At 40.4% G+C, this 24019-nt stretch overlaps 2 protein-coding genes across 5 annotated transcripts in view; one reads left to right on the top strand and one right to left on the bottom strand.

Annotated features, from left to right (window-relative positions):
- Positions 1–24019, top strand: part of LOC134674549 (uncharacterized) — a 420725-nt gene that overhangs the window by 84161 nt on the left and 312545 nt on the right. For 2 of the 4 annotated variants that reach the window (XM_063532658.1, XM_063532657.1), the window contains exons 1-6: positions 11705–11843; positions 12037–12080; positions 12451–12726; positions 13122–13263; positions 20109–20289; positions 23260–23507. In XM_063532658.1, the coding sequence (XP_063388728.1) occupies positions 11778–11843; positions 12037–12080; positions 12451–12726; positions 13122–13263; positions 20109–20289; positions 23260–23492 (942 nt within the window). In that variant the 5' untranslated portion in view covers positions 11705–11777 and the 3' untranslated portion in view covers positions 23493–23507. Of the gene's footprint in view, positions 1–11690; positions 11844–12036; positions 12081–12450; positions 12727–13121; positions 13264–20108; positions 20290–23259; positions 23508–24019 lie in introns of those variants that run through there. The other 2 variants (XM_063532660.1, XM_063532659.1) reach the window with 2 other exon arrangements.
- On the bottom strand, positions 374–10799 carry LOC134674538 (uncharacterized). The gene is made up of 6 exons (XM_063532641.1): positions 10432–10799; positions 7243–7363; positions 5020–5226; positions 4427–4663; positions 3713–3999; positions 374–1543 (listed from the first exon to the last, which is right to left on the bottom strand). The coding sequence occupies exons 1-6, from the start codon at positions 10442–10444 to the stop codon at positions 1140–1142; spliced, it is 1269 nt and encodes a 422-aa protein (XP_063388711.1). The 5' UTR covers positions 10445–10799; the 3' UTR covers positions 374–1139.

Raw genomic sequence — 24019 nt, 5'->3', positions numbered from 1 at the left:
GTAAAAGATTTGTACATTATGTATAAAAGATTCTGGCTATTATTATTTATTTTTATGATCTTTTCTTTTTATGATAAATATTAAATAACTAATCTAATACCGAAATAAGTGTCTAAATCACAAAGTTTACAAAAGTCAGTACACCCATAAGAACTACAGAGCCTAATGCCTACCCTAGACATGTATTTTTCATTTTAGATTTGAAAAAATCGCCAGGTTTAGAACAAACAGAGAAATGTAATAAACAGCCGTTTTAATACTTACTTGAGAAGTTAGTGAGTAGTATCTAAACTATATCATTGAAAAGAATACTGAACGGTAAGTAAATAACTCGGCAATAAGAAATATATGAAGAAATGAAAAAATATTCCACTGATGGTCCCAACATTTTATTACAACTTCGATAAAATCTAAAGTTACTTGATATTGTGCTTATAATAAAATAAATTGCTAATATTGCTATTCAATAATATAACATCGTCAACCTATTATCATAATGATAATGGTTATTCCCCAGCACTTTTCTCCACTATATTTACAATAGCCCCTACGCCTGTTGGGACCGATTGACGGGTATCTATTTGTACCCGTGAATGGGTTCTAGCAGGTGTATTACATAACAGCAAACTTCTCCAAAGGGCCTCTACGTGTTGGATCTGTATCCCCACGCACGCCTATCAAATGACCGGGATGTATATACCCGTGAGTTTTTAAGAGAGACAAATAATAATGGTTATTCCTAATTAGTAATTTTACAAAATAAATACATAATAATTTTCAAAAACCGACTTTAACCCATCATTCGGGGTTCTAAAATAAAATTAATTATTATACATGATACATGTAAACATTAAAATCTGTCAATCATTAAGTTTCATTTTAAATCAAATATAAACAAAATACAATTATTATTTTTAAGTCGGTTAAAGTAAAATAAATGTCATCATAAATTGCTCTTATAAGGATATGTTACAACAGTCAAAATAGTTTTTAATTATTTTATATTGGCAATAACATGCTTCGTCGAGTCTCCCTACACCACTTAAAGTCTTAAACTACTATTGAGGTAAAGATTGTTCAAGCGTAAGCCAAGACTCAATAAAATATGGTAATTTACATCAAATTTAAAAACCATAAATTCACCAAAACGCGCCTAAAATTATTCTAAACCACGTTTCCGGTGGCTTAGGTTTGTTGTACTCCGAATTAGGCTTCGGCTTCGTATCATCCATAGGATCCTCCTTAAATATGTTAACGAAGGAATTCCTTATTCCGAACTTGAAGAACGCCAGATACGGGCAGTACTTCATCAACCAGAGGCTATAGAAATAGTTTAGTTTGAAGTAGATACGGCCCAGATAAGTGGTGTGGAAGAACATGATGAGATTGCCGAGGTTCAAGTTGTATTTGGACCAGAAGGGGAGGGAGCTGTATTCTGGGGCCTGGTCGATGGTCTCGTAGTCGCACAGGCGTAGTAGGCGCGGCGCGCGCGCAGGTAGGCCCTCCACGGCCGGCGCCGAGATCAGCTCACGAGAGTCCACGCCTGCGACAGTCAAATAGGTAAGTTTTTTTTTTTTTTTTTTATTATGTGTGGGTTTACTCATGGCCACAGACTAGCCGAGGCGTAGACGTGGCCTACGATGGAGCGAGCTCGCCCAGAAGGTGCCTGTTCACTCTTGATTTGAAGGTTGCCGGGTTATAAGAGCACGGAAATATAGACGCCGGCAAGGAATTCCATTCCTTGGCAGTGCGCATAAGGAAAGTAGAAGCAAAGCGCTTAGTGCGAATTGGCGGAATATCTACCAAGTAAGGATGGAAACCGGCCGTGCGTCTAAAAGTCCGATGGTAGAATGGGGACGGTGGAATGAGCTCGTGTAGCTCTTGGGCACACTCCCCGAAGTGCAACCTGTAGAATACCGACAGGTAGGTACTCTAATGAACAAATGGTATCGTCTTGGATCGTCCCATTAGTTTTTCGTCAAGTTCTTAAATTAGTCCTGTTCTGCTTTCGTCACACATTGAAAGCCACCGACGATTGTGACGAATGTAGAATGAGTGACGAAAGCAGAATAGGACTAATTTAAGAACTTGACGACAAAACGAATGGGACGACTCAAGACGATACCCAGAAATCATTTTAAAATTGCTACAGTTTACTAAAGTTAGACCAAGAAAAGTCTGCAGCGATTTTGATAGCCCACGCAGTGCAAGCGTTATTTTAAACGTCAAAAGTGTATGAAATTATAAGGTATAAATAATACTTGCACTAGCCCACCACGGGCTATCAAAATCGCTGCAGACTTTTCTTGGTCTGACTTTATAATACCTGTATTTCGATATGGGTTAGAAATCTCCATACATACAAAGTATCAGATTGCAAGTAAATTCTAAAGAAAATTAATTTTATTTACTTCAATGACAAATATTGTTGGGTAATAATATTGCGATTATTTTCTCAAAAATAATAAAAATTAATAAGCATTTGACCTTTTGTTAGTTTAAATATTAATAAATGACCATCCCTGTTTCTGTGAAAACTTGTTTGCAGGGCCGCCAGTTATCTCTGCAACTTCATGTACAGTCAGCCAAGAAAGTGGTCTACCACTTTTCGACTCTATCATCTGATTGATAGAGTCGAAAAGTGGTAGACCACTTTCTTGGTTGACCGTACCTAAGATAAATTGGTTGATACAAGTGTTTACAATTATATTACAAGCCGGGCCAAATGAAATCTTATGTCAATGTTATAAAGGTTGAATAGTGAAAGCATATTTCATTATCTGTATAGATAAAATATCACATTACCTCGTTAAGTACGAGGGAGATAATTAAACAAGATATTTATACATATAAGTAATTCAGCGTGTTATTTATTTTTTTATAAATTGTAGCTTTCCAAGTACTGTACCTTTTATGCCCCGAGTACAAACATAGGTCACCACCAAACTGTTCGTATCGTTAAAGAGTTCGCTAAATTTGTATGTATGGAAAGTTTCATAGTAAAGCCACAGAATAACTAATAGCAGGGGCAGGCGTGTCTCACTCCGCGATTTCGTCGCTGTGCTACAGGTAGCTAAAAGTACATCCGTTCGGCCCCAATTTTGGGGTTTGCCATAAGCCGCGCGTGGCGCTGTCGCCACCTAGCGGCCATATCTGTGCTGATCGTAACAGACGCGTTCTGTTAGAGAGTGAGTCTTCTGTACTTAGTACCATTATTTATTCTGTGGCAGGGGTGCGAAACTCATGACTTCGGTCAATCTCGGCTCCGCTCGGCTCAGCATTGCTCCGAGCAATTATTAGGGTTGCCACCACTTCACTTCCTTTTGCGTGCACGACCACAGACTGATAAGATAATCACTTGATTTTTGACAACCCTAAATAGCCGAAAGGGATAGTGCCATATATTAGATAGAGACAGCATGATTCGACCCTGAACCGCTGTCAAACTTCGTTTTTGTAGGAAGTTTCCTTTCTGTACGGTAGCACTATTAATTATTCTGTGCTAATAGTACAAGCGCCGGGGCGCGCCGGCTGACGTTGATCAGTCTGTCAAATGTGGTTGGTGCAACTGGCCCTCATGATATTAAAACTAACATGCAATGGCGTATTGTATGGCATTTTTGGTCCCGATGGTATACTCGTGTGGGTATAGAGCTTCGCGTTTTTGATCTCTGTAAGTTATCTCCTAAAGATGGTCACAAATTATTCTTACCTGAATCTATCGGTTTTCCCTTGAGTTTCTCTCTAATTCTCCTCTGAAGATCAATTCTGTCGGCCTCAGTATAGATGTACCCCGGCACGTCCGCCAGCTGCCTCACTGCGTATAAAGACGACTCGACGTTGATGGTAGGGTTGATGCACCACATGGACTCGAGCAGAACTCGAGCCATGTGCTCGAAGTACTCGGGCACGTTGTCCAGACAAGGAGTGTAAACCCTGTCGAGGATCGCCTGGCAGACTTGCCGGGTCTCTTCCATGTTTCTGCGGCATAGGTTGTATCTGCAAAGAAGTTTGAGTCTTGAAGTTTGACACAGGACTAAACTTGCAGATAAAATCTAATTCCACTAGATGGCATTGGCTACACAATGGTATTGCTAAACTAGGTTACTTACATTCTTCACAAAATCTGTTTTTAACATACAGAAATACATGGAAGGAAAATGACGTAGATTCAGTGTTTGAATCCGCTTCACCAGCTTTATACTTAGCTATTCCGTGTTTAGATCTTGTTATCCCGTCCCAAAAAGCAAGTCAGTTTTCGGATTCATCAAGGTAAGAAGCGACAATTTCGGGCTGACCTTTAAGTATTATTTAGATACCAATAGTAACCGCAAGTCGTTCGTGTGCAGTGAAATGAGAGGCAAATAGAAGATTTAGCGTTAGCCTTGAATACAAATGTTCATTAGATTGATAATATTGTGCTCACCTATCCTCCAGGCCGATCATATGTCCAATGACAGCCCACGTGTGACAATAGGCGTCCCAGTCGAACTCCTCAGTCTGCCGCACTCCGAACTTGTCCGGCTTGAGGATAGAGAATCCGATGAAGCCGAACTGGGTAAGCGCGATGTCGCGCTGCGAGACCACGCCCAGGCCCTGCAGCTTGGCGGCGAGCCCGGCCTTCAGGTGGCGGCTGCGGACCGTGTATAGCGACTTCCACGCCCTGAAAACGAGCGCCAGGTAATGACAGGGTCACCGTTCCGTTCTCCAAATCCCCAACCTACTCACGTACCCGCAGCCGACGTTTTCGACTTCATGATAAAAACTGTCCAAAACATCCTACGTATCATCACCCGATTTATTCCTTTGTCGTGGATCATGTCTATACGATGGAACTTGAAAAGATTATGTCACCAAAATCTCGAGGACACCTAATGGGGTGCATTACAAAGTTTCCTTTCAAAATTATTCAATTTTTTTTCCACAATCCCACATAGCAGGTGGGGTGGGTAGAAGTGGATCTATGGGGAGTGAACTACTTTATTCTCAGGTCAGATAGAAGATGACAGTAGTACTTACGTCGTACCCGGTTTGAGTTCACACTCAAACCAGGAGCTGACGTGTAGAATGGTGGAGAGGTATCGCTTGTAGCTGGTGTACTGCGAGGAGGAGCGGCGCGAGCTGATGAGGATCTTGAGGATGGAGGGCACCGCCAGCACGGCCAGCAGCCCCATGAGCATCGACGTCGTCAGCGAGAAGGAGTTGTCCCAGTAGAAGCGGCGGCCTCTGCAAACAAGAGGTACACATGTTTTTTAACCGACCAATTAAAAAAAAAATACCCTCCCATAGAAAAAGGACCAGGCCAATTGTCGCGATTTCGGGGTTGGTCCCATAGTAAAAGTTGCTCAGTGTACCTAATCCCAAAACCTCCCTGGCAACGGGAATACACTTATTTTTTGGCCACCCTGTATAAGTATGTTATGTAGTAGAATATTATTTATTTATCGCTGGTGATTAGAGAAACAATTAATCGTATTATTAGATACCTTACGTTATCTAGTGACAGAAAAGCTTATCTTATTAAAATGTAAATAAATCCAACTATCTTATAACACGAAATGTATGAGTGCTCATGAAACCACGACTGTACACGTAAATTTAGATCAACGCTGATTCAATCCAATACGGTTTTATTGTTTATTTATTTATGTATGCGGAACGCATTGACATAGATATCTAGGGACATGCTTTACGGGCAATAATAATGAGGCATGACAGGGGCCAGTACAGCGGTGTGACACCGCTACAACGCGATTGGTTGATGAGTTCGCATCACGCGCGCGATTGGTTGATGAGTTCGCATTACACGCGCTATTGGTCGCAACTAGTTGCGTTAGACTGCACAATTGGCTGGAATTCGTGAGTAACACCGCTGAACTAGTACCATTTTTAGTGCCCGTAAGGCCCGTACTTAGATATTATACGTCAATGGCGGAACGCGACAGTTCAAGCATACCAAGTAACGTTCAGATCATTGAGAGAAAATAGCAACATGTGTTTGCTAAATATAGTTTTAAATATTACTCGGAGCGATGACACCGGATCTGCTTCTGCTGTAGGTCGATTGGGATAATAATATAAATAAGGTCAAGTGTAAAGAGTAAAGACACGTATCAGAAACCATAATACAACATAATCGTACTGCATTCGTTGCACCTACTTATACTCTGTATCTTTAGGTATTTAAGTCTCTCTTCTCTTCAACCTAGCGTTTTCCCGGCCTAGTGCCAGAGTCCGCTTTCCTGCTCAGTCTTCTCCACTTTGCCCGCTTTAGGTATTTAAGTAAATAAAAGTAATCCAAATCTAGCCTCAAATGCCTTAAGCCAGTTGAGGGTAGATGAAAACATTACATTAAATAATGTAGATTAAATTCAGGTCGTTCAGTGACTGATCCAGGCGGTTTTGTATTTAATTGGTTAACCAATAAATGTTATAACTACCTGAAAAGGTAGTTATAACAAATTGTTTATTTACTTTTATTTAAATACCTAAAGATACAGACTATAATATGTCGGCAGCAATTATAAAAAATCGCATGGGATTATCGGCGAGCTGTTTATAAAAAATTTGCTTTCTGACCTTAATGAATTCTTAATAGGCTTTGTGACTGGCTTTAAGGTACAATGTTAATCTTTTTTACGTATCGCCTTGTTAAGTATACCATTGATTTTGTATAGGTTATGGGCCCAGATGAGATGACCCAGAGGACCTCAAATCTTCGAAGAAGAAATAAATTCAAAACGGGATATGCCTGCTATTTTAACAATAATACCACCTCATCAAATCCAGGTTAGTAAAAGAAGAAAATACAATTATTTGTTGCGGTTATTGATGTTAAGCAGACATCGTTAATTTTATAGCATTTTCGGTGGAGCGGAGTGGTGTTAAAATTGGATTGGTATAAAAAAATTCAACCCTAAAGATCACTCAGCGTTAATTACGTTAATTTACTATTTCAGTTGGAATTATCTATACCAGTTCCGTTAACACCACTCCGCTGCACCAATGCTATAAAATTTACGGTATCGTCTTGGGTCGTCCCATTCGTTTTTCGTCAAGTCCTTAAATTAGTCCTATTCTGCTTTCGTCACTCATTCTACATTGAAAGCCACCGACGATTGGAACGAATGTAGAATGAGTGACGAAAGCAGAATAGGACTAATTTAAGAACTTGACGAAAAACGAATGGGACGACCCAAGACGATACCAAATTTACGATGTCTGATGATAAGTCATACTCACTGGTTGTATTTCTTCTCGTCGAACCATTTTGGCAGCTCGATGTCTAGTTCCTCTTGTTTGACCGAGTCGGATGGAGTCTCGGCAGCCTCCTTGGAGAGGATTCCGTCGATAACCTCTTGAGCTGAAACAAGTTTATTGTTCGCATAGGGTGACTGATGCTGTAGTTATTGGCCACTATGAAGTAATTGGCCTTTCCTAACAAATCAGAAAGGAACAAGCGAAAAGAAGTCTTATTGTTAAGAGTGCCCTACACTGAGAGAAAAGTACAACAAAAATACACTTAGAATTACAAAAATAAACTTAATCCGGGGACAAGGAGAGTTAACTAATAGGAACGAATTGACTTTTGCAATTTCTATTAGTTCTTGCAATTTCTATTATCTGTTTGTTGAAATTATATTTGGGATTACTGAGCTGTTTGTAGAAATAAATAAATTTTACAGAAATAGTGAGACGTCCATAATTATTACTAAAACTTCATTTTTCCCCCCAGTACAGAACTGTTTTTTAATTCCTGGTGATGATTTTTCTCTCAGTGTATAACTAATATATAGCAGTCACCCTAATTAGTCTCGAAGTAAGTTAGTTTTATCTATGAAGCGGGTTAAAAGTGAGACTGTTAAACTGATAATTTTAGTTTACCTACAACAACAACAATGATAGTTCGATCCAGAACAGATTGGCCGGATGATTTCCATTTTCTATAATTATTTACTTAACTCAATAAACGAACGATCCTTTTACCTACCTGACCTACCTCAATTTTTTTTCTTTTTTTTTTCGATGTGGCGCGCGCACAGCTCTTTTGAGCAAGGACCCCGCTAAGGATACGGGCGAGCCTTGCTCATATGCATATCTGTCGCCAGTTTTCCCTTAGTCGCCTTATACGACACCCACGGGACGAGATGGGGTGGTGCTATTCTTTTCTGATGCCGATGCCGGCACCACACGGCACAACCTCAAGACATACTACAACGTATATGCATATACAGTTAGGTCCGGTGGGCAGGTAAAACTGGTAAAAGGATCATCGTATATTGAGTTAAATAATTAGGCGAAAATGGAAATCATCCGGCCAATCTATGCTCAGTTATACATATAAAATAGGTACACATGTATTTTACTATCCTCGTAGTCGAAATAAAAAGTAGTGTTTAACTCGAATGAACGGCACACTCCGTCTGGATATTAACTCTCCTCTCCTCAGAACATTGAACCTAAAAATCTCGGGGTTCAATTCCTTTTGTGAATGCTCCAAAAGAGCATTTAATGGATGTTTTCTATCATCATCATCATTTCAGCCTATTTACGTCCCACTGCTGAGCACAGGCCTCCTCTCATGCGCGAGAGGGCTTGGGCTATAGTCCCCACGCTAGCCCAATGCGGATTGGGGACTTCACATACACCTATGAAAGTCTTCGCAGATGTATGCAGGTTTCCTCACGATGTTTTTCCTTCACCGAAAAGCTAGTGGTAAATCATCATCATCATCATCATCATCTCAGCCTATATACGTCCCACTGCTGGGCACAGGCCTCCTCTCGAGCGCGAGAGGGCTTGGGCTATAGTCCCCACGCTAGCCCAATGCGGATTGGGGACTTCACATACACCTTTGAATTTCTTCGCAGATGTATGCAGGTTTCCTCACGATGTTTTCCTTCACCGAAAAGCGACTGGTAAATATCTAATGATATTTCGTACATAATTTCCAAAAAACTCATTGGTACGAGCCAGGATTTGAACCCGCGACCTCCGGATTGAAAGTCAGACGTTCATATCCACTCGGCCACCACTGCTTATGTTTTCTACGTAAGTATTTAAGTATTCATCTATATACCTACTATATAATATATATTGTCGTCTAGTACCCACCGTGATTTAATTCTCTTTGGTACCCACAACTCAGGCCTTATTGAGCTTACTGTGGGGCTAGATCGACTTAGTAAGATTGTCCTATGTTTTATTTATTTAAGTAGGGGTATGTACGTTTTATGAAAATACCCACTCTATTGCTGTAACCCAAAAAACAAAGCAAATAGCCCATAGAAGGAAATTGGGATACATTTTCCTTCTAGAGGCGGCAACAGAGGGATTTTAGTGGGTAAACCTGGGGTCTCATTAGCCCACAACAGGGAGTCCCACATAACCATCCCGGCCCGTCCGCGCGCCGGGTGGTGTGCGTAAAGCATTTCCCCTCTTAAAAAATAAAATAAAGGTTTAGACATATTTACGTGCTCCCTGAATCATTTCCCAAGGATCACTATGTTAATATTAAGTTAATATTTATATTTGTCAATAACTAATTTATTTGTCGCTTATATAAAAATAATGGCTCTTGATGATCACAAGGGCAACCATCAGGTACTTTATTACAAACACTAAATTACAGTAGTTACTGAAGCGCTGGTGGCCTAGCGGTGAGAGCGTGCGACTTGCAATCGGGAGGTCGCGGGTTCAAACCCCGGCTCGTACCAATGAGTTTTTCGGAACTTATGTACGAAATATCATTTGATATTTACCAGTCGCTTTTCGGTGAAGGAAAACATCGTGAGGAAACCGGACTAATCCCAATAAGGCCTAGTTTACCCTCTGGGTTGGAAGGTCAGATGGCAGTCGCTTTCGTAAAAACTAGTGCCTACGTCAAATCATGGGATTAGTTGTCAAGCGGACCCCAGGTTCTCATGAGCCGTGGCGAAATGCCGGGATAACGCGCGGAAGAAGAAGAAATTACAGTAGTACCTCCGATAATAAGCGATAATACAGGAGCAAACAAGTTTTACATTAAATAATCTTAATATGTACTTACGTACGTACGTTACGTTACGTACTAACTATTACTCAGTAAATATATACCTCAGAAATTAGGTGATCAGTACGGTTACCATCAGTTTGTCACTGACATAAACGGCGTCGAGAACGTAATTTACTTTCTATACATCTCGCTCGCACTCGCATATTAGTGCAAACGGGATGTATAGAAAGTAAATTACGTTCTCGACGGCGTTTATGTCAGTGACAAGCTGATGGTAACCGTACAGTAGTGGACTAGGTAATGGAATTAACTACATAATTTTATTGTGATGGGGTCAGTTATTGGCAATTTACCCTATTACTAGGCATATAGATCGCTCGCCCTCACCTCGCTTTCTTGACAATTGATCGCGCAATTAAATATTTACTTTAACTTACCAGATAAATCCATAGTTGATATTCTTCTACAGTAGCGGCATAAGTTTAATTTTTACCAGCACTTGTAGGCAATTGATGGTCACTGAGGCTGTGCTGAGACACAAACACATGTACCTATATGTAAACAAAATACCATACACTATACTTAATGTCCAGTTTCCATCCAATTTCCCGTTATTTATGTAACTGCGATTTTAAATGCTCTTCACAGAAAATGTGTTTGCATGGGCACTCTGTGTTATGCGCTATGAATAAGTATAGCTTTAAAATAGTTGTGTCAGCGTCTTTAATATGCGTTTATCGGGTTTTGTCGCTTATGTGTTCGGTGTTCGTGATAGCGTGGTTCGCGAGCCCCGGCCGGCCGCTTACTGCCGCATCGGCCGTATCGCGGCCAATGGAAACACCGTTATTATAACTCGCTTTCCGCCAAAGCACCCGTGCCAGTCACATAATGACATTGGCCGTGATCTGCAGATTTATAGCAATTTTTCTTAACTTATCCTAAATACTACACGCGTATGATTATATTTATTGCTTAGGTAATAGTGGAAATTATTTTAATTCCAAATGAAATATGAAACATGATGTAGGTGCTTGTAAGTTAACCCGTGTATCGTGACTACATTGAAAAAAAACTCGTATATCTTGTTCTGTCAATGAAAAGAAAATTGTGGTAACTATGTATGGAATGCACAGAGTTACTGCGTTTTAAGGTTTTAACTTGGACTGGCAGTGCGAGATGCGAGATTTTTTTCAAAGTAATGACGATATTCACCAACTCGTAGAGATGTGGTTTGATTCAAATGCCACATCAAAGAAACCCGAGCGACCCAATGACCCAATTCCAAACCAGGTCAATATCATCCCTTACATTGAGATACCTACGTCACAGTCTACATACAAACAAGTATATATGATTACTTTAGTGTTTAATGTGAATTCAGCATACGCTTCTTACGAGTTCTTACTTGTGTTTAGTAGCAAACGTTTCGTGCTGGCACGAAATTAGAATAGAGCCACTTGGACACCAACATTTTTGAAGGAAACTTTATTATTTTTAAGATTGAATCTTCAATAATCATATGAGATGTGGCCGTATTACAGGCAGGCGGCATACTCGCACTAAGTACGAGTATAAACACTAATCAATGTGTAATGCTATCCGTCTAAACCAAGAAAGACAATAGAATATCCACCTGGTAGACCTTTTTCAAAAACAAGAAAACAATAGAGGTAGTTCGATCGGTCCTCTAATCGCTCCATGTATTTTGTAAACACGGCACAATGGTAGCAGTTGAACACTAGACAGCCCAAAGAACTAGAGGCTAGTCGAGTAATAGCTAAAAATGTTTTCGAATAAGTTGATATTAATTTTACAAGTTTTACATGTCTGTTGCGGTAACTGGGTAAGTGTAAGTACTTTACTTACATAAGGAATCACGTACACTCCGATTTAGCATCTCTGTTCTGAAAAGATACTTATAATATAACGGTGCCATTTTTACCTCTTTGTCTTTAAAAATATGTCCAGTTTACACTTTTTACCCGATTTTTTGTTGTTGTCGATTCAAAATTGTAAAAAAATAAACTAGATTACTTTTATAGGCCTCCGAGTGGATGTCGCAAGTTCAAGATGAATTTGGATCAGTGTAAGTAACTTACGATCGTTCCTATAATTTGTACCTACATCCTACATGATGTCTAAACTTATTTAACTTATATTTTTCAGCAATTTGAATGGTGTATTATTGTACACCCAGCCGCAAAATTGCTTGGCCACTTTATGAATGAATTCATGAATAATGTGGTTATGCAATTTTAATACGATTAAGGGCTTATTATATCTATACATATATCTTTTCGTCGGGCACTTTCGCTGAGAGGAACATGGAAATAATGTAGTTAATTACCGGTATATAGTCCGGTAGCATTATACTTATTGGGTCGATGTCCATTAGGTATCGTGGGTACCTAATACTTAAGTCAACTAAACTTGTTTTAAATGACGTTCCTTTACAGTAAAGATATTAACGCTCGATTGAATTACGACGCCGACCTGAAGCAGTATGAAGATCAAGAGCTACAAATTCCCAACCAAGAGCTCCCAAAAACGACGACGAAGACCAACGAGAGCAACGAAGCCGAACTGGGTAGCTTCGTGTCCACTCCCACGCTTCAAGCTAAGTTGGAGGCCGCACTGGGCCTCGCGAAGGAACTCGCTGCGAAGCTACGAGAAAAAATAGCTTTGTTAAGCGAACGGGAAGCTACGCTGAAAGATACTATTGCTAAAGGAAGGTAAGGAAACCTAGAAACAGGCTGATGAAGTTAAAGGAACGCGAACTTACGCTATGAATTTCTTTTACTTCATACCTTGTTACAGTGACCATCAATATGGAAGCAGCTTTTTTATTTAAGGAATTTCGTATCAATATGAAAGTTGGTTCTCGTTTAATTGTCACTGTGACAAGGTATCAAGAGGCACAGACATTAAAGTCCTTCATACCAGCGTCCAGGAAACATACGGGTTGCCGCCATCCACTGGGACATTTGCCATAAAAAAACTAAAGGATGCGTGTGTTGCATAAACGCGTGAAACTTTCAGAAAAAAATTTTGGATGCGTGTTGATATCAACGCACTTATACTTAAGTAGGTAAACCTAGTCCCCTTACTAAACGTTGTTTTTCCACAGGTCAGGTGTATCGGTGGTGACAGTCCATACTCTGTCAAGGGCGCCGCGCTCGTACCTCGTCCGCGACGGCGCTTGGGCGAGCTGCCAGGGGCTGCTTCAGCTTTCCTACGGGACTGCGGGCCCCACGTGCGTCGGTGTTGAGGTAGGTACTGTGCAGTGTCTGTAGTGACAGGATATACACGTATACCTCGGTCCGGTGTGTGGACAAACTGCCAGGGCCTGCTTCACCTCTCGTATCTCTGCGAGCCCCACGTGCGTCGGTATTGAGGTACTATCGGTGATCAGTGTGTGTAGTGACAGGACATACGCTGTATATATACCTCGTCCGCGACGGTGTGTGGACAAACTGCCAGGAGCTGCTTCACCTCTCGTATGGGACTGCGGGCCCCATGTGCGTCGATGTTAAGGTACCTACTATCAGTGTCTGTAGTTAGGACATAAGATACTCCGCGACGGCGACGGTGTGTGGACAAACTGCCAGGCCGGGGGCTGTTTCTGCTCTTCTACGGGACTGCGGGTCCCAAGTGCGTTGGTGTTGAGGTATCTAAGCTACTATAAGTGTCTGTAGTGACAGGACATACGCTGTCGCTCATTTGAATGGCGGTGTCATAGATCAAACTAAAACGCATACTACTTTTTTGTGTTGAATACTCTAAGACACTTCTAACACAAATATTCGTTCACTGAATGAACGCCTACTAACAAAAGACATTAACGAGCATCTAAACCACCAGGCCCCTGTTTCACCAACGTGACAGGTGCGACGAATTGTAAAATCACTGTTGCTGACGTCACAGACATCCATGAACTACGGTTACCGCTTACCATCGGGCGGGCCGTATTCCTGTTTGCCACCATCATTGTATTGATGTGAAATTGGGGCCAGGCCTGCACTTCGTTTAGAGAATTACGGAGGACTTAGGTTTTAATAGCTAGTAGTTTGGATTAACTATTACATCATTATTTCGGTTGACTCGTAGATAAAGTATACAATAGTGATATGGTGTACCCTTATTTTACCGCCAAATTTTTTGCAGAATTTTATTATACAGAAAATTATTCATAGAATAATCGAATCGCAGATTTTTATTACAATTAATTCTGTTTCTTCGATTATTCATTTCAAAGAAACATATTTTGTAACTTGATTAAACTTCAGAATATTTATTCAAAGATTTTTAAATAAAATAAAAGACTGACTGTAGAATTATTATTCATTGAATATTATTTGTGCGACACTACAGTTCACAGAATATTAATTTCAACGATTATTATTTTACAAAATTACCTTTCATATACTCTTACTCGTAGTATTCATTGAAATTGCTAAAAAAGGAGTTTAGGTTACTTTAGAACTGCAACCTCTAAGAAAACGAACCCTTGCTGGAAAAGTGGGTTAGGTTAGGTTAGAACTGCGACCCCCAAGAAAACGAACTGTTGCCAGAAAAGTGGGTTAGGTTAGGTTAGAACTGCGACCCCCAAGAAAACGAACTGTTGCCAGAAAAGTGGGTTAGGTTAGAACTGCGACCCCCAAGGAAACGAACTGTTGCCGGAAATTGGGTTAGGTTAGGTTAGAACTGCGACCCCCAAGAAAATGAACTGTTGCCAGAAAAGTGGGTTAGGTTAGGTTAGAACTGCGACCCCCCCGCGGGTTGCTCACCTTGTCGTGGTGGAGGGGCTTAGTAATCGTGGCTTGGTCACCCACGGTGAAGCGAAGCGGCAACCAGGGCCGGCCTGTTTGACGGTCGGGCTGGCCCGAGGAGGACGCTCCAAGTGGGCTTGTTAAGCCCGCTTGTGACGCGTTGGAGGTGGACCGTCGAGGAAGAGGAGTGTCGGTATTGCGGTGAGCCGTTCTCCCTATCCTCGGCGGCCGAGGTGGGATCGCAGGGGAAGAGGCGTGATGGTATTACGATCGCCACTCGCCCTATCCCCTGCGAACTTGGCGGTGCCGTTCCGCTGTAGCGGCGTTGGTGGGGCTGCAGAGGAAGAGGAGTGTCGGTGTTACGATGTGCCGTTCTCCCTGTCCTCTGCAGCCGAATTGTGGTTTTGCGACAGACCCATAGACCTGATCTGTCGCCGGGCACCGGAGAACTTTCTGGCGCCCGTAGCTTCCTTGTGGCGGGCTCGGGGGGGTCCGCTACAGTGCAGAACGGAGGCGGAGGAGGAAGGCGCGTCGAACCATCTGGCGCGCCTAGCGTGAAGGGCCTTCGGGCATTTGCGAAGGAGCCGCTCGTGGGTGGCTGCCGCCGGTGGGGTCGCGGATGAGTACGCAAGCGTCCCCGTAACCCCACCAATAGGGCGGCGAGGCGGTATATGGGGGGTTTTTAGTGGGTATACCGTGGGCCTCATTAGCCTAGACGGGAGTCCCACATAACCACTCGGGTCACCCCCCGCACCCGGGTGGTATGCGGAATGCATTTTCCCCCCAAAAAAAAAAAAAAAGGTTAGAACTGCGACCCTTAAGAAAACAAACTGTTGGCCGAAAAGTGGGTTAGGTTAGGTTAGAACTGCGACCCCCAAGAAAAGGAACTGTTGCCAGAAAAGTGGGTTAGGTTACGAGTAGAACGGCAACCCCTAAAAACGAATTCCTTCCAGAGAAGCAGATTGCGTTAAATTAACGACTAAGTAAATAATATTCGACTAAATGACTATTCTGTATATAAAATTTTGGTGAACTGTATTCATAAGAATTAACATATTTTCTACAGATCGATGATTCTGTGAAATGAGATTACATGAACAAATTGTTCTTGAAACAAAACTAATGTTTTAAATTTTTGGTGAAACGTAACTAATCCGAACTAAAATTATTTAAAGTAAATATTCTATGTAAAGATTATTTTGCGATTTGAAATTACTTGAAACATTTTCTGTGAAACGAAAATCTGCAGAAAAATTGACGGCAAAATAAAGGTAAACCTAGTGATATAATTAGCTTTAAACCGCATCGTCATGCACCAACCACCTACTCTTTTCCTTGAGAACATACGTTAAAAGGCCAAAGGTACCTAAGATTGACATCACCGCTGGTTGTGCTATCATTAAAATTATATTAAATGTGAGAACGTATTATCAGCTATTTTACATACTAATCTGTTGTTATAGAGCTGTTATTACCTCCTTAGCCCATTTTTATGAAGTCTAATATTGCAAGTCATTATGATGAAGTTGTTGCTGGTAATCTAATCTTTGAATTAATAGATTCAACACATTAGCATAGATATATACTTTACCTAATACCAAATAACACTCAAATTGTGTGGCCTCATAATCCTCACATCAAAAGTAGCCTTAAGTCCTCAAAACCTGATTCTTACATACAATAAAAAACTTGAAACTTGAAAGTTCGCATGCTAGACCGGGAGATAGTGACACATTTTACTGGGTCATTTGTACCAGTATGGCGGTTCGTCAGGGGTCTAAGTACGTAATGAACGAAATAAAAATGATGGTCATAGCGCTGGTACCGGCGGCCCAATCGCGTGGGCGTTAGTCGAACGTGTCGGATAAAATACGTGTGTCGAACGATTTGTTCCACAAAAATCCTCGTATTATTCGATAGTCCATAAAAAAGAAGTAGACGGTAGCGTAATGCCATACTTCTCCGGTGTGACTTACAGCCCGCCATACTGAGGCGAACACGTTAATTTAAAAACAACAATTCAATCATTTGTGCCAAGCTAATTTTTGCACAGGTGATCATCGTCGAGCAGCCATTCATGGACATCACCATGCCATACTTTTCGGATGGTTCCAAATAGCCGCCATACCGCCGCAAAGGAGTTAATTTTTTTTTATTGCTGAACGATTTGTACCATCTTGTAATTTTTTTTCAAGACTTTCTGTGTGATCATAAATGGAAATCTCATAATGCCATACCTGTAGGAGGTGGCAAATGTGTACAATATTTTTTTTTTATTTCAAGTATGGTGCCCCTTTTTCCCCCTATTAGAAGTATGGCAATTATAATAATGGTCACATTGCATCATACAATTTCCAAAAATCCAAATGCCATACTGGTACAAATCGTCAAAAAATTGTTTTTTGTTTTAAGTCTTGGCTTAAGTCTCACAGTCGTCCGCCCCGTAGTTATAATCTGAAATATTTTTTTTTAGGTATAATTGTATCCAAACAAACAGAATATGATGATGCCATGCTGTAAAAAATTATTTTACGTATACATAGTCGTATTTTTGAAACGTGTCGATTAAATAAGTTTTTCAAGTATGGCAGCACTTTTTCCCCCTACTATAAGTATGGCAATTATAATAACGGTCACATTTTATCAAATACTTTCCAAAAATGTAAATGCAATACTGGTACAAATCGTTTAGCAATAAAAAAAAATTAACTCCTTTGCGGCGGTATGGCGGCCATTTGGAACCATCCGAAAAGTATGGCATGGTGATGTCCATGAATGGCTGCTCGACGATGATCACCTGTGCAAAAATTAGCTTGGCACAAATGATTGAATTGTTGTTTTTAAATTAACGTGTTCGCCTTAGTATGGCGGGCTGTAAGTCACACCGGAGAAGTATGGCATTACGCTACCGTCTACTTCTTTTTTATGGACTATCGAATAATACGAGGATTTTTGTGGAACAAATCGTTCGACACTCGTATTTTATCCGACACGTTCGACTAACGCCCACGCGATTGGGCCGCCGGTACCAGCGCTATGACCATCATTTTTCTTTCCTTCATTACATGCTTAGACCCCTGACGAACCGCCATACTGGTACAAATGACCCAGTAAAATGTGTCACTATCTCCCGGTCTATGCAGATTTGACATTTATTCAATGTTCTGACAGACTGACATAAATAAATTCTATTATCATTTTGCGTGGACTTAGGTACAGTCAGCAGCAGAAGTTGCTACTGTTGCTATGCGGGCTAGGTGTTCAAAATGATCTTGACGCGACTTTATTGTGAAGAGAATAAGTGTCAAAGTAATTTTGAACACGTCGCCCGCTTAGCAACTTATGCTGCTAACTGTACTTTTCGCGCCTTTTTCTACCAACAAAGTTGTTTGACAGACTATAGTTTGGATGAAAGCAAAATGAGACCGGTTGTTGTTGTGTCGTGATTTTGTGAAGATCATTGAGGGTTTCATTTGTTTAGCAGCGTAACATTCCACTCTCATGATGACGAAGCAGTATTTGTTACGCGGGTTATAGTGCTGAATATGTATGCTAATGCTGCTGACTGTACTTAATTAATTATCATAATCAATGTTGTTTTACATCAACACAATCTCATAATTAAGTAAGTAAGGTTTACTCGGGTAATTCCGAATGTCGAAAACTGTCGGATAATTCCGAAAAGAGACTTTTATTATGATGGAATTAAGGGTGACTTTCATCTGAATTTCGGAATTATCCGACATTCGGCATTACCCGAATACACCTTATACCTATCGCATTCCAATGATTAGTTGTGTTTTATCAATAAAACCTACTAATGTTTTAAGATACCTTAATTCCAGTAAGGTCCCCTTGAGTAAGGTCAGGATCTAAGGTCCCCTTGAATAAGGTCAGGAACTGTCGCCCGCGGTGTTTCCTGACCGATAAAGACCTTTAAACCCCCAAGAAAAGAGCGTCCCATCCCATCTTAAAGGCGCGCAACGTGCTTGCAACCCCTTTGGTGCTGCTCGTGTCCATGGGCGATGGCAATTGCTTACACTAGGAGATTAGTCTGCTCGTTTGCCTCCTACTTAATATATCATAAAAAAGGTAGCGGTATCTGAGCGGCCAAAGTATTTATGGAAATATACTGGGTCAAGCAAATCTTGTCAGTAGCAAACGGCGGCAAATTTGAAAAATCGCGGGTTAGCAACACTGTGTTCGAATAATTCGAAAATCTCGTGTCATCTGTGTTTTATCTGTGGAATGTGGATCGTGAATGACAGCCATCATCTTGTTTGTTTACAAATGGTTTACAATGTTTACATTCTGAATCGATTCTATTTCAAGAGATATTTCTGCTGTGTCACCATTAAATACCAATATATTAAACAAGACTGCTTAATTAAAGCTAAGGTGCCTACAATGCCTACAGTGCCAACTGAGAAATCTAATAAAATATGAAAATCCAGTATGACATCTACCTGCTGAAGCAATGATTTTATTCATACATTCTTGTTTAACGGCATAGTCCACTTACAATTTTATTTTGAGATCTTCAAATTAGTTAATCATTTTTATCAACATCACACACCGCTTTTAAATTGTCCGTCCATACGTATTAATAACAATTTCAAACATTTTCAATAGAGAATCCGCGAGTGACAATTTGAATTGACGTACGTGACAAGGCGCGCTCAGCGGAAAAAAAAGTTTTGGTTCGATGTACATTGTACATTGCTGCTTTTCTTAGCGCAATACTACTCTTTGAGTGTTGCCCTACTTTAGTTTGCTTTACATTGCTACTGACAAGATTTGCTTGACGCACTATATGTTCCTGGACTAATAGGTAATTTCATGGTATAATAATATACTCCGCCTGGTACTCTCTTCCGACCATGTAAATGACACACGCCTACAATCAATCAATCAATTTATTTAATTCAGCCTACGCATCATGCGACAGCGCTATATAATAATATGAAATAGCGCTATATAAAGTGGCAATGTTATTGTGACGTTAAAAAGAGTAGATATTACAAAGTGGCAACACTGTAGTGTCGTCCCGTTCTCTTATATAAATTGATTTGAAAGGGACGACACTACAGTGTTGCAACTTTTTAATTTCTACTCTTTTTTGCCAGGCTGTAGGCTTGTGTTACTCTGGGAAGAGAATACGCATATGTAATTGTGCACGCACACATACATACTTAGTTTCGGGGGACAATCAGAGATGGCGCTTTCAAATGAGTTTCCATAAAATGCTTCAAGAGGGCTCTCTTTACCTATATACTTACTTTACTCTTTGGAGAAGACCATGTTTTATTAGACTATGGGTAATTCCTTCATTGAAATTCCCTCAGACCCCGACGAAGCCAGACCCATGCGTGTTCAACTCCGTCACCAAGTACGAGACGATCCCGACACGACGGCGGTCGGAGTACTCGGAGGACGACTTTCTTTGCCTCAAGAGTAGCTTCAACTCTACGCTGGATCGGTACCTGAGCGTGCCTAGAACGGTTGTCAACGACACTTGCAAAAATGGTAAGTTAGTAGTTTGTTGTAGTTTGCAAGGAGGCAAAGTTGTTGTTTAACCGCTCGTGCTAATATTGATACCCGAGCAAGCGAAAGATTCCAAAATTGAACCACGAGCGTAGCGAGTGGTTCAAAAAATGGAATCTTGAGCGTTGCGAGGGTTTCAAAGCACGAGGGTTAAACAAAATTTGCCCCCGAGTGAAACAAAATTTTTCACCACACCAACCCAAAGCAAATATTAAATGTAAAATATCAAACAAAATCAAACCAAATCAAAACCAAATGAATGTTATTAAATATTTATCATCCAAAATCATCAATTCATCATTTAAAAGTCAATTCTACCAGCAAACATAAGAAAACAACTCAAAATTTGCATTTGATTACTTTGCCTCACATGTGAATAAAATGCAACTTTGCTATCAGTTTTTGAAGTGCAAAGTAAGCCTTTTCGAGCTGGTGTGGTGAAAATTATATTGCCTACGCAAATGGGCCATTTTATTTAAAGTGGTCCCCTACACTTTTTTAAATATTTGGGATTTTTTATGTTATTTCTACCCAGAATCATGAGTTATTTTGATCCTAATAGGAGAAAAAAAGTGTCTCAAAATTTCTATACATTTTCTGATCTTTCCATTCCGTGGCCGCCATGCAAAGTCTATGAAAAATGGTAATAGGCCAAGCAATAAGAAGTTATAGAGGGAAATGCTAGGAACACAATTTTTGACTACGTAACTTTGTTTGGACTAGTTAGGAGGTGAACATATCAAAAGTCCCCGGCCGTAGCCCCGGTGCTGGGGGGTAGAGGGGGGGAAGAAGGTCTCATTTTTCGGTTTTTCACTTATATCTTGGAAATTTTGCCTCTTAGCGACATGACTACTAAGACAAACCAAAAGCTGATAAAATTTGTTACAAGTTTTATTCAGTCAAGTTTTTCGATATCTTGAATAGTTTTTGAGATATCCGCTCTTGAAAGTTTATTTAGGACTTTCAATTTTATCTTGATATCTACATTAGTGACGCTGCTAGACCGTGTTTGGTATCATTTTCGTATAAATCGGGGGTGCTGAATTCAGTTTTGGTATCACATTGACACCATTCCTAAGAAAAAACATATAAACTTTAAACAAATACCTTTTTTTTTAATTCCTCTTCACGCTTAAACCGCTCAACCGATTTAATTGAAATTTGGTATACAGATATTTCGAGTCCCAAGACAGGACATAAGATACTTTTTATCTCAATAATCATCCTTTAAAGTTGTGAAATGGAGTATGGGGGGAATTCAACTTCGTCAACGAAACTGAATTCCTGAGGTTAATACTGCTCAAGGTAAGGTTTGAAGTCATGTTTGGTATCACTTTCATCTAAATCACAGATGTATTCCGTCCTAAATTTCATCTAAACCGGTTCAGCGGTTATTGACTCCCCATACAAACTTCCACCCCACTTTTCACACCCTCAAAAGATGCTTTTGGTTATAAAAACTATCCTATGTCGTGTGTCGAGATTTAAACTATTTCTATACCAAATTTCAACGAAATTGGTTCAGCGGTTTAAGCGTGAAGAGGGATTTAAAAAAATATTTATTTTTAAATTTTGGTTTTACTTCGGAATGGTGTCAATGTGATACCATGAATGAATTCAGCACCCCCGATTTATACGAAAATGATACCAAACATGGCCTAACAGCTTCACTGACGTAGATATCAAGATAAAATTAAAATCCCTAAATAAACTTTCAAGAGCGGGTATCTCAAAAAGTATTCATGATATCGAAAAACTTGACAGGATAAAACTTGTAACTAATTTTATCAGCTTTCGGTTTGTCTTAGTAGTCATGTCGCTAAGATGCAAAGTTTCCAAGATATCAATGAAAAACCGAAATATTCGACCTTCTTACCCCCCTCTACCCCCCAGCAGCGGGGCTACAGCCGGGGACTTTTGATATGTTCACCTCCTAACTAGTCCAAACAAAGTTACGGAGTCAAAAATTGTGTTCCTAGCATTTCCCTCTACAACGTTTTTTGAGCATTCATTTCTTGACCTATAACGGAATGGACATAAAAACCTTGGGGCACTTTTTTCTCCTATTAGGATAGGAAGAGCTCGTGATTTTGAGTAGGAATAACATAAAATTTCACAAAATAAACAAAAAATAGCATGCAGGGGAAAACTTTACATAAAATGACTCAAATACGTCTACTGATAGGTACTATCAAACGTGAGTATTGGTAACATTCCATTTCTAACCGCAGCTGCACTAACGGTACTGAACGCGTCGCTGTCATTGTCAATTTCCATAGTAAAATTGACAGTAATGCAGCTGCGGTTAGAAGAGGAATGTTACCATAAAGGCTGCCTTTTCACTGAGGTAGAAGAGCGAAGATGAGAGGAGACTTGCTTTGGTTGTAATCCACATCTTTTCTCCGGTCAGCTGGATTACAACCAGCTGGTTTATTATTAGTTGATTCCCGCACGTGTCCTCATATCTCCACCTCAGTGGAACGGTAGCCTTAACACTGTAGTTTTTATAGATACTTATTAATTATTCACTCTTCAGCCCACCCGTTCTTGCCCCAACACACGTTTTTAGTATTTTTAACGTAAAAACAGGGGTGCGAAACTCCTGACTTCGGTCAAACTCGGCTCCGCTCGACCCAGCATTGCTCCGAGCAATTATTAGGGTTGGCACCACTTGACTTCCTTTTGCGTGCACGACCACAGATAAGATAATCACTTGATTTTTGACAACCCTAAATAGCCGAAAGGGATAGTGCCGTATATTAGAAAGGGACAGCATGATTCGACCCTGAACCGCTGTCAAACTTCGTTTTTGTAGGAAGTTTCCTTTCTGTACGGTAGTACTATTATTTATTCTGTGGTAAAAATAAACAATTGCAAATTTAGCCCCTATAAGTTTAGGTAGCGACTAGCGACCCACTTATTGTACGTACCTGAGGTATTATAAATTTACAGGTGTAGTGCGAAGCTTGGAAGAGAACGTCGTAGAATGCGGAGTCCGGGTACTCTCCGAGTACGTGTACTACCCCGGCGCCGCGGCGCGAGTACCCCGCGAGTACTGCGACGCCGACCCGCCGGGCGCCTGCCACCTGCTGGCAGCCTGGCATCTCTCAAACACCACCATTGAGAACTTCGAGTTCCTAAAAGATGACCCTGCGTTTAAAGCATATTTTATTAAGAATCAATGAATATGAATAAATTTTGTATTGCGAGATATTTGGTTTATTTGCCTGACAATACATATATATAGGTACTTATAGTCTGTCATAGCCATTTCCGTCAGTAGAAAAAAGCGGCGTGAAGGGTTATCGCCCCGTAGAAAATTTGAATTTCGCGCCTTTTTCTACTGATAAAGTTGTTTGACAGACTATAGTTTGGATGAATACAAAGTAAAACCGGTTGTTGTGTCGTAATTTTGTGAAAATCTTTGAGGGCTTCATTTGTCTAGCAGCGGACGTAATATTCCACTCTCATGATGACAATGCAGTTTTTGTTACTATACGCTGGTACATATAGTGCTAAATACTAATGTAAACAGTAAACACGTTTTGCAATGTGTTAAAGACAGTCATTTGAGTAGCGATACTATACTGGTCAACGTTTTATAAACAATACACTACGTGGGTTTCTCAATGAATACCTTAAACTAATTGTTAGCATGTGGATGCGCAAGTGATCATACCGCGAAAATCGATAATCGAAACTCTTGTCTATT

Source organism: Cydia fagiglandana, chromosome 20 (assembly GCF_963556715.1).
Source record: "Cydia fagiglandana chromosome 20, ilCydFagi1.1, whole genome shotgun sequence".
In the NCBI taxonomy this organism is placed as follows: domain Eukaryota; kingdom Metazoa; phylum Arthropoda; class Insecta; order Lepidoptera; family Tortricidae; genus Cydia; species Cydia fagiglandana.
This window is presented reverse-complemented; position numbering and strand designations above follow the sequence as displayed.

Excerpts from the sequence above, each read along its gene's own strand:
- LOC134674538 (XM_063532641.1), bottom strand. Across the intron at positions 4,000-4,426 it reads ATGATCGGCCTGGAGGATAG|ATACAACCTATGCCGCAGAA; the intron begins GTGAGCACAATA and ends ACTTCTTTGCAG. Across the intron at positions 1,544-3,712 it reads GGGAAAACCGATAGATTCAG|GCGTGGACTCTCGTGAGCTG; the intron begins GTAAGAATAATT and ends TGACTGTCGCAG.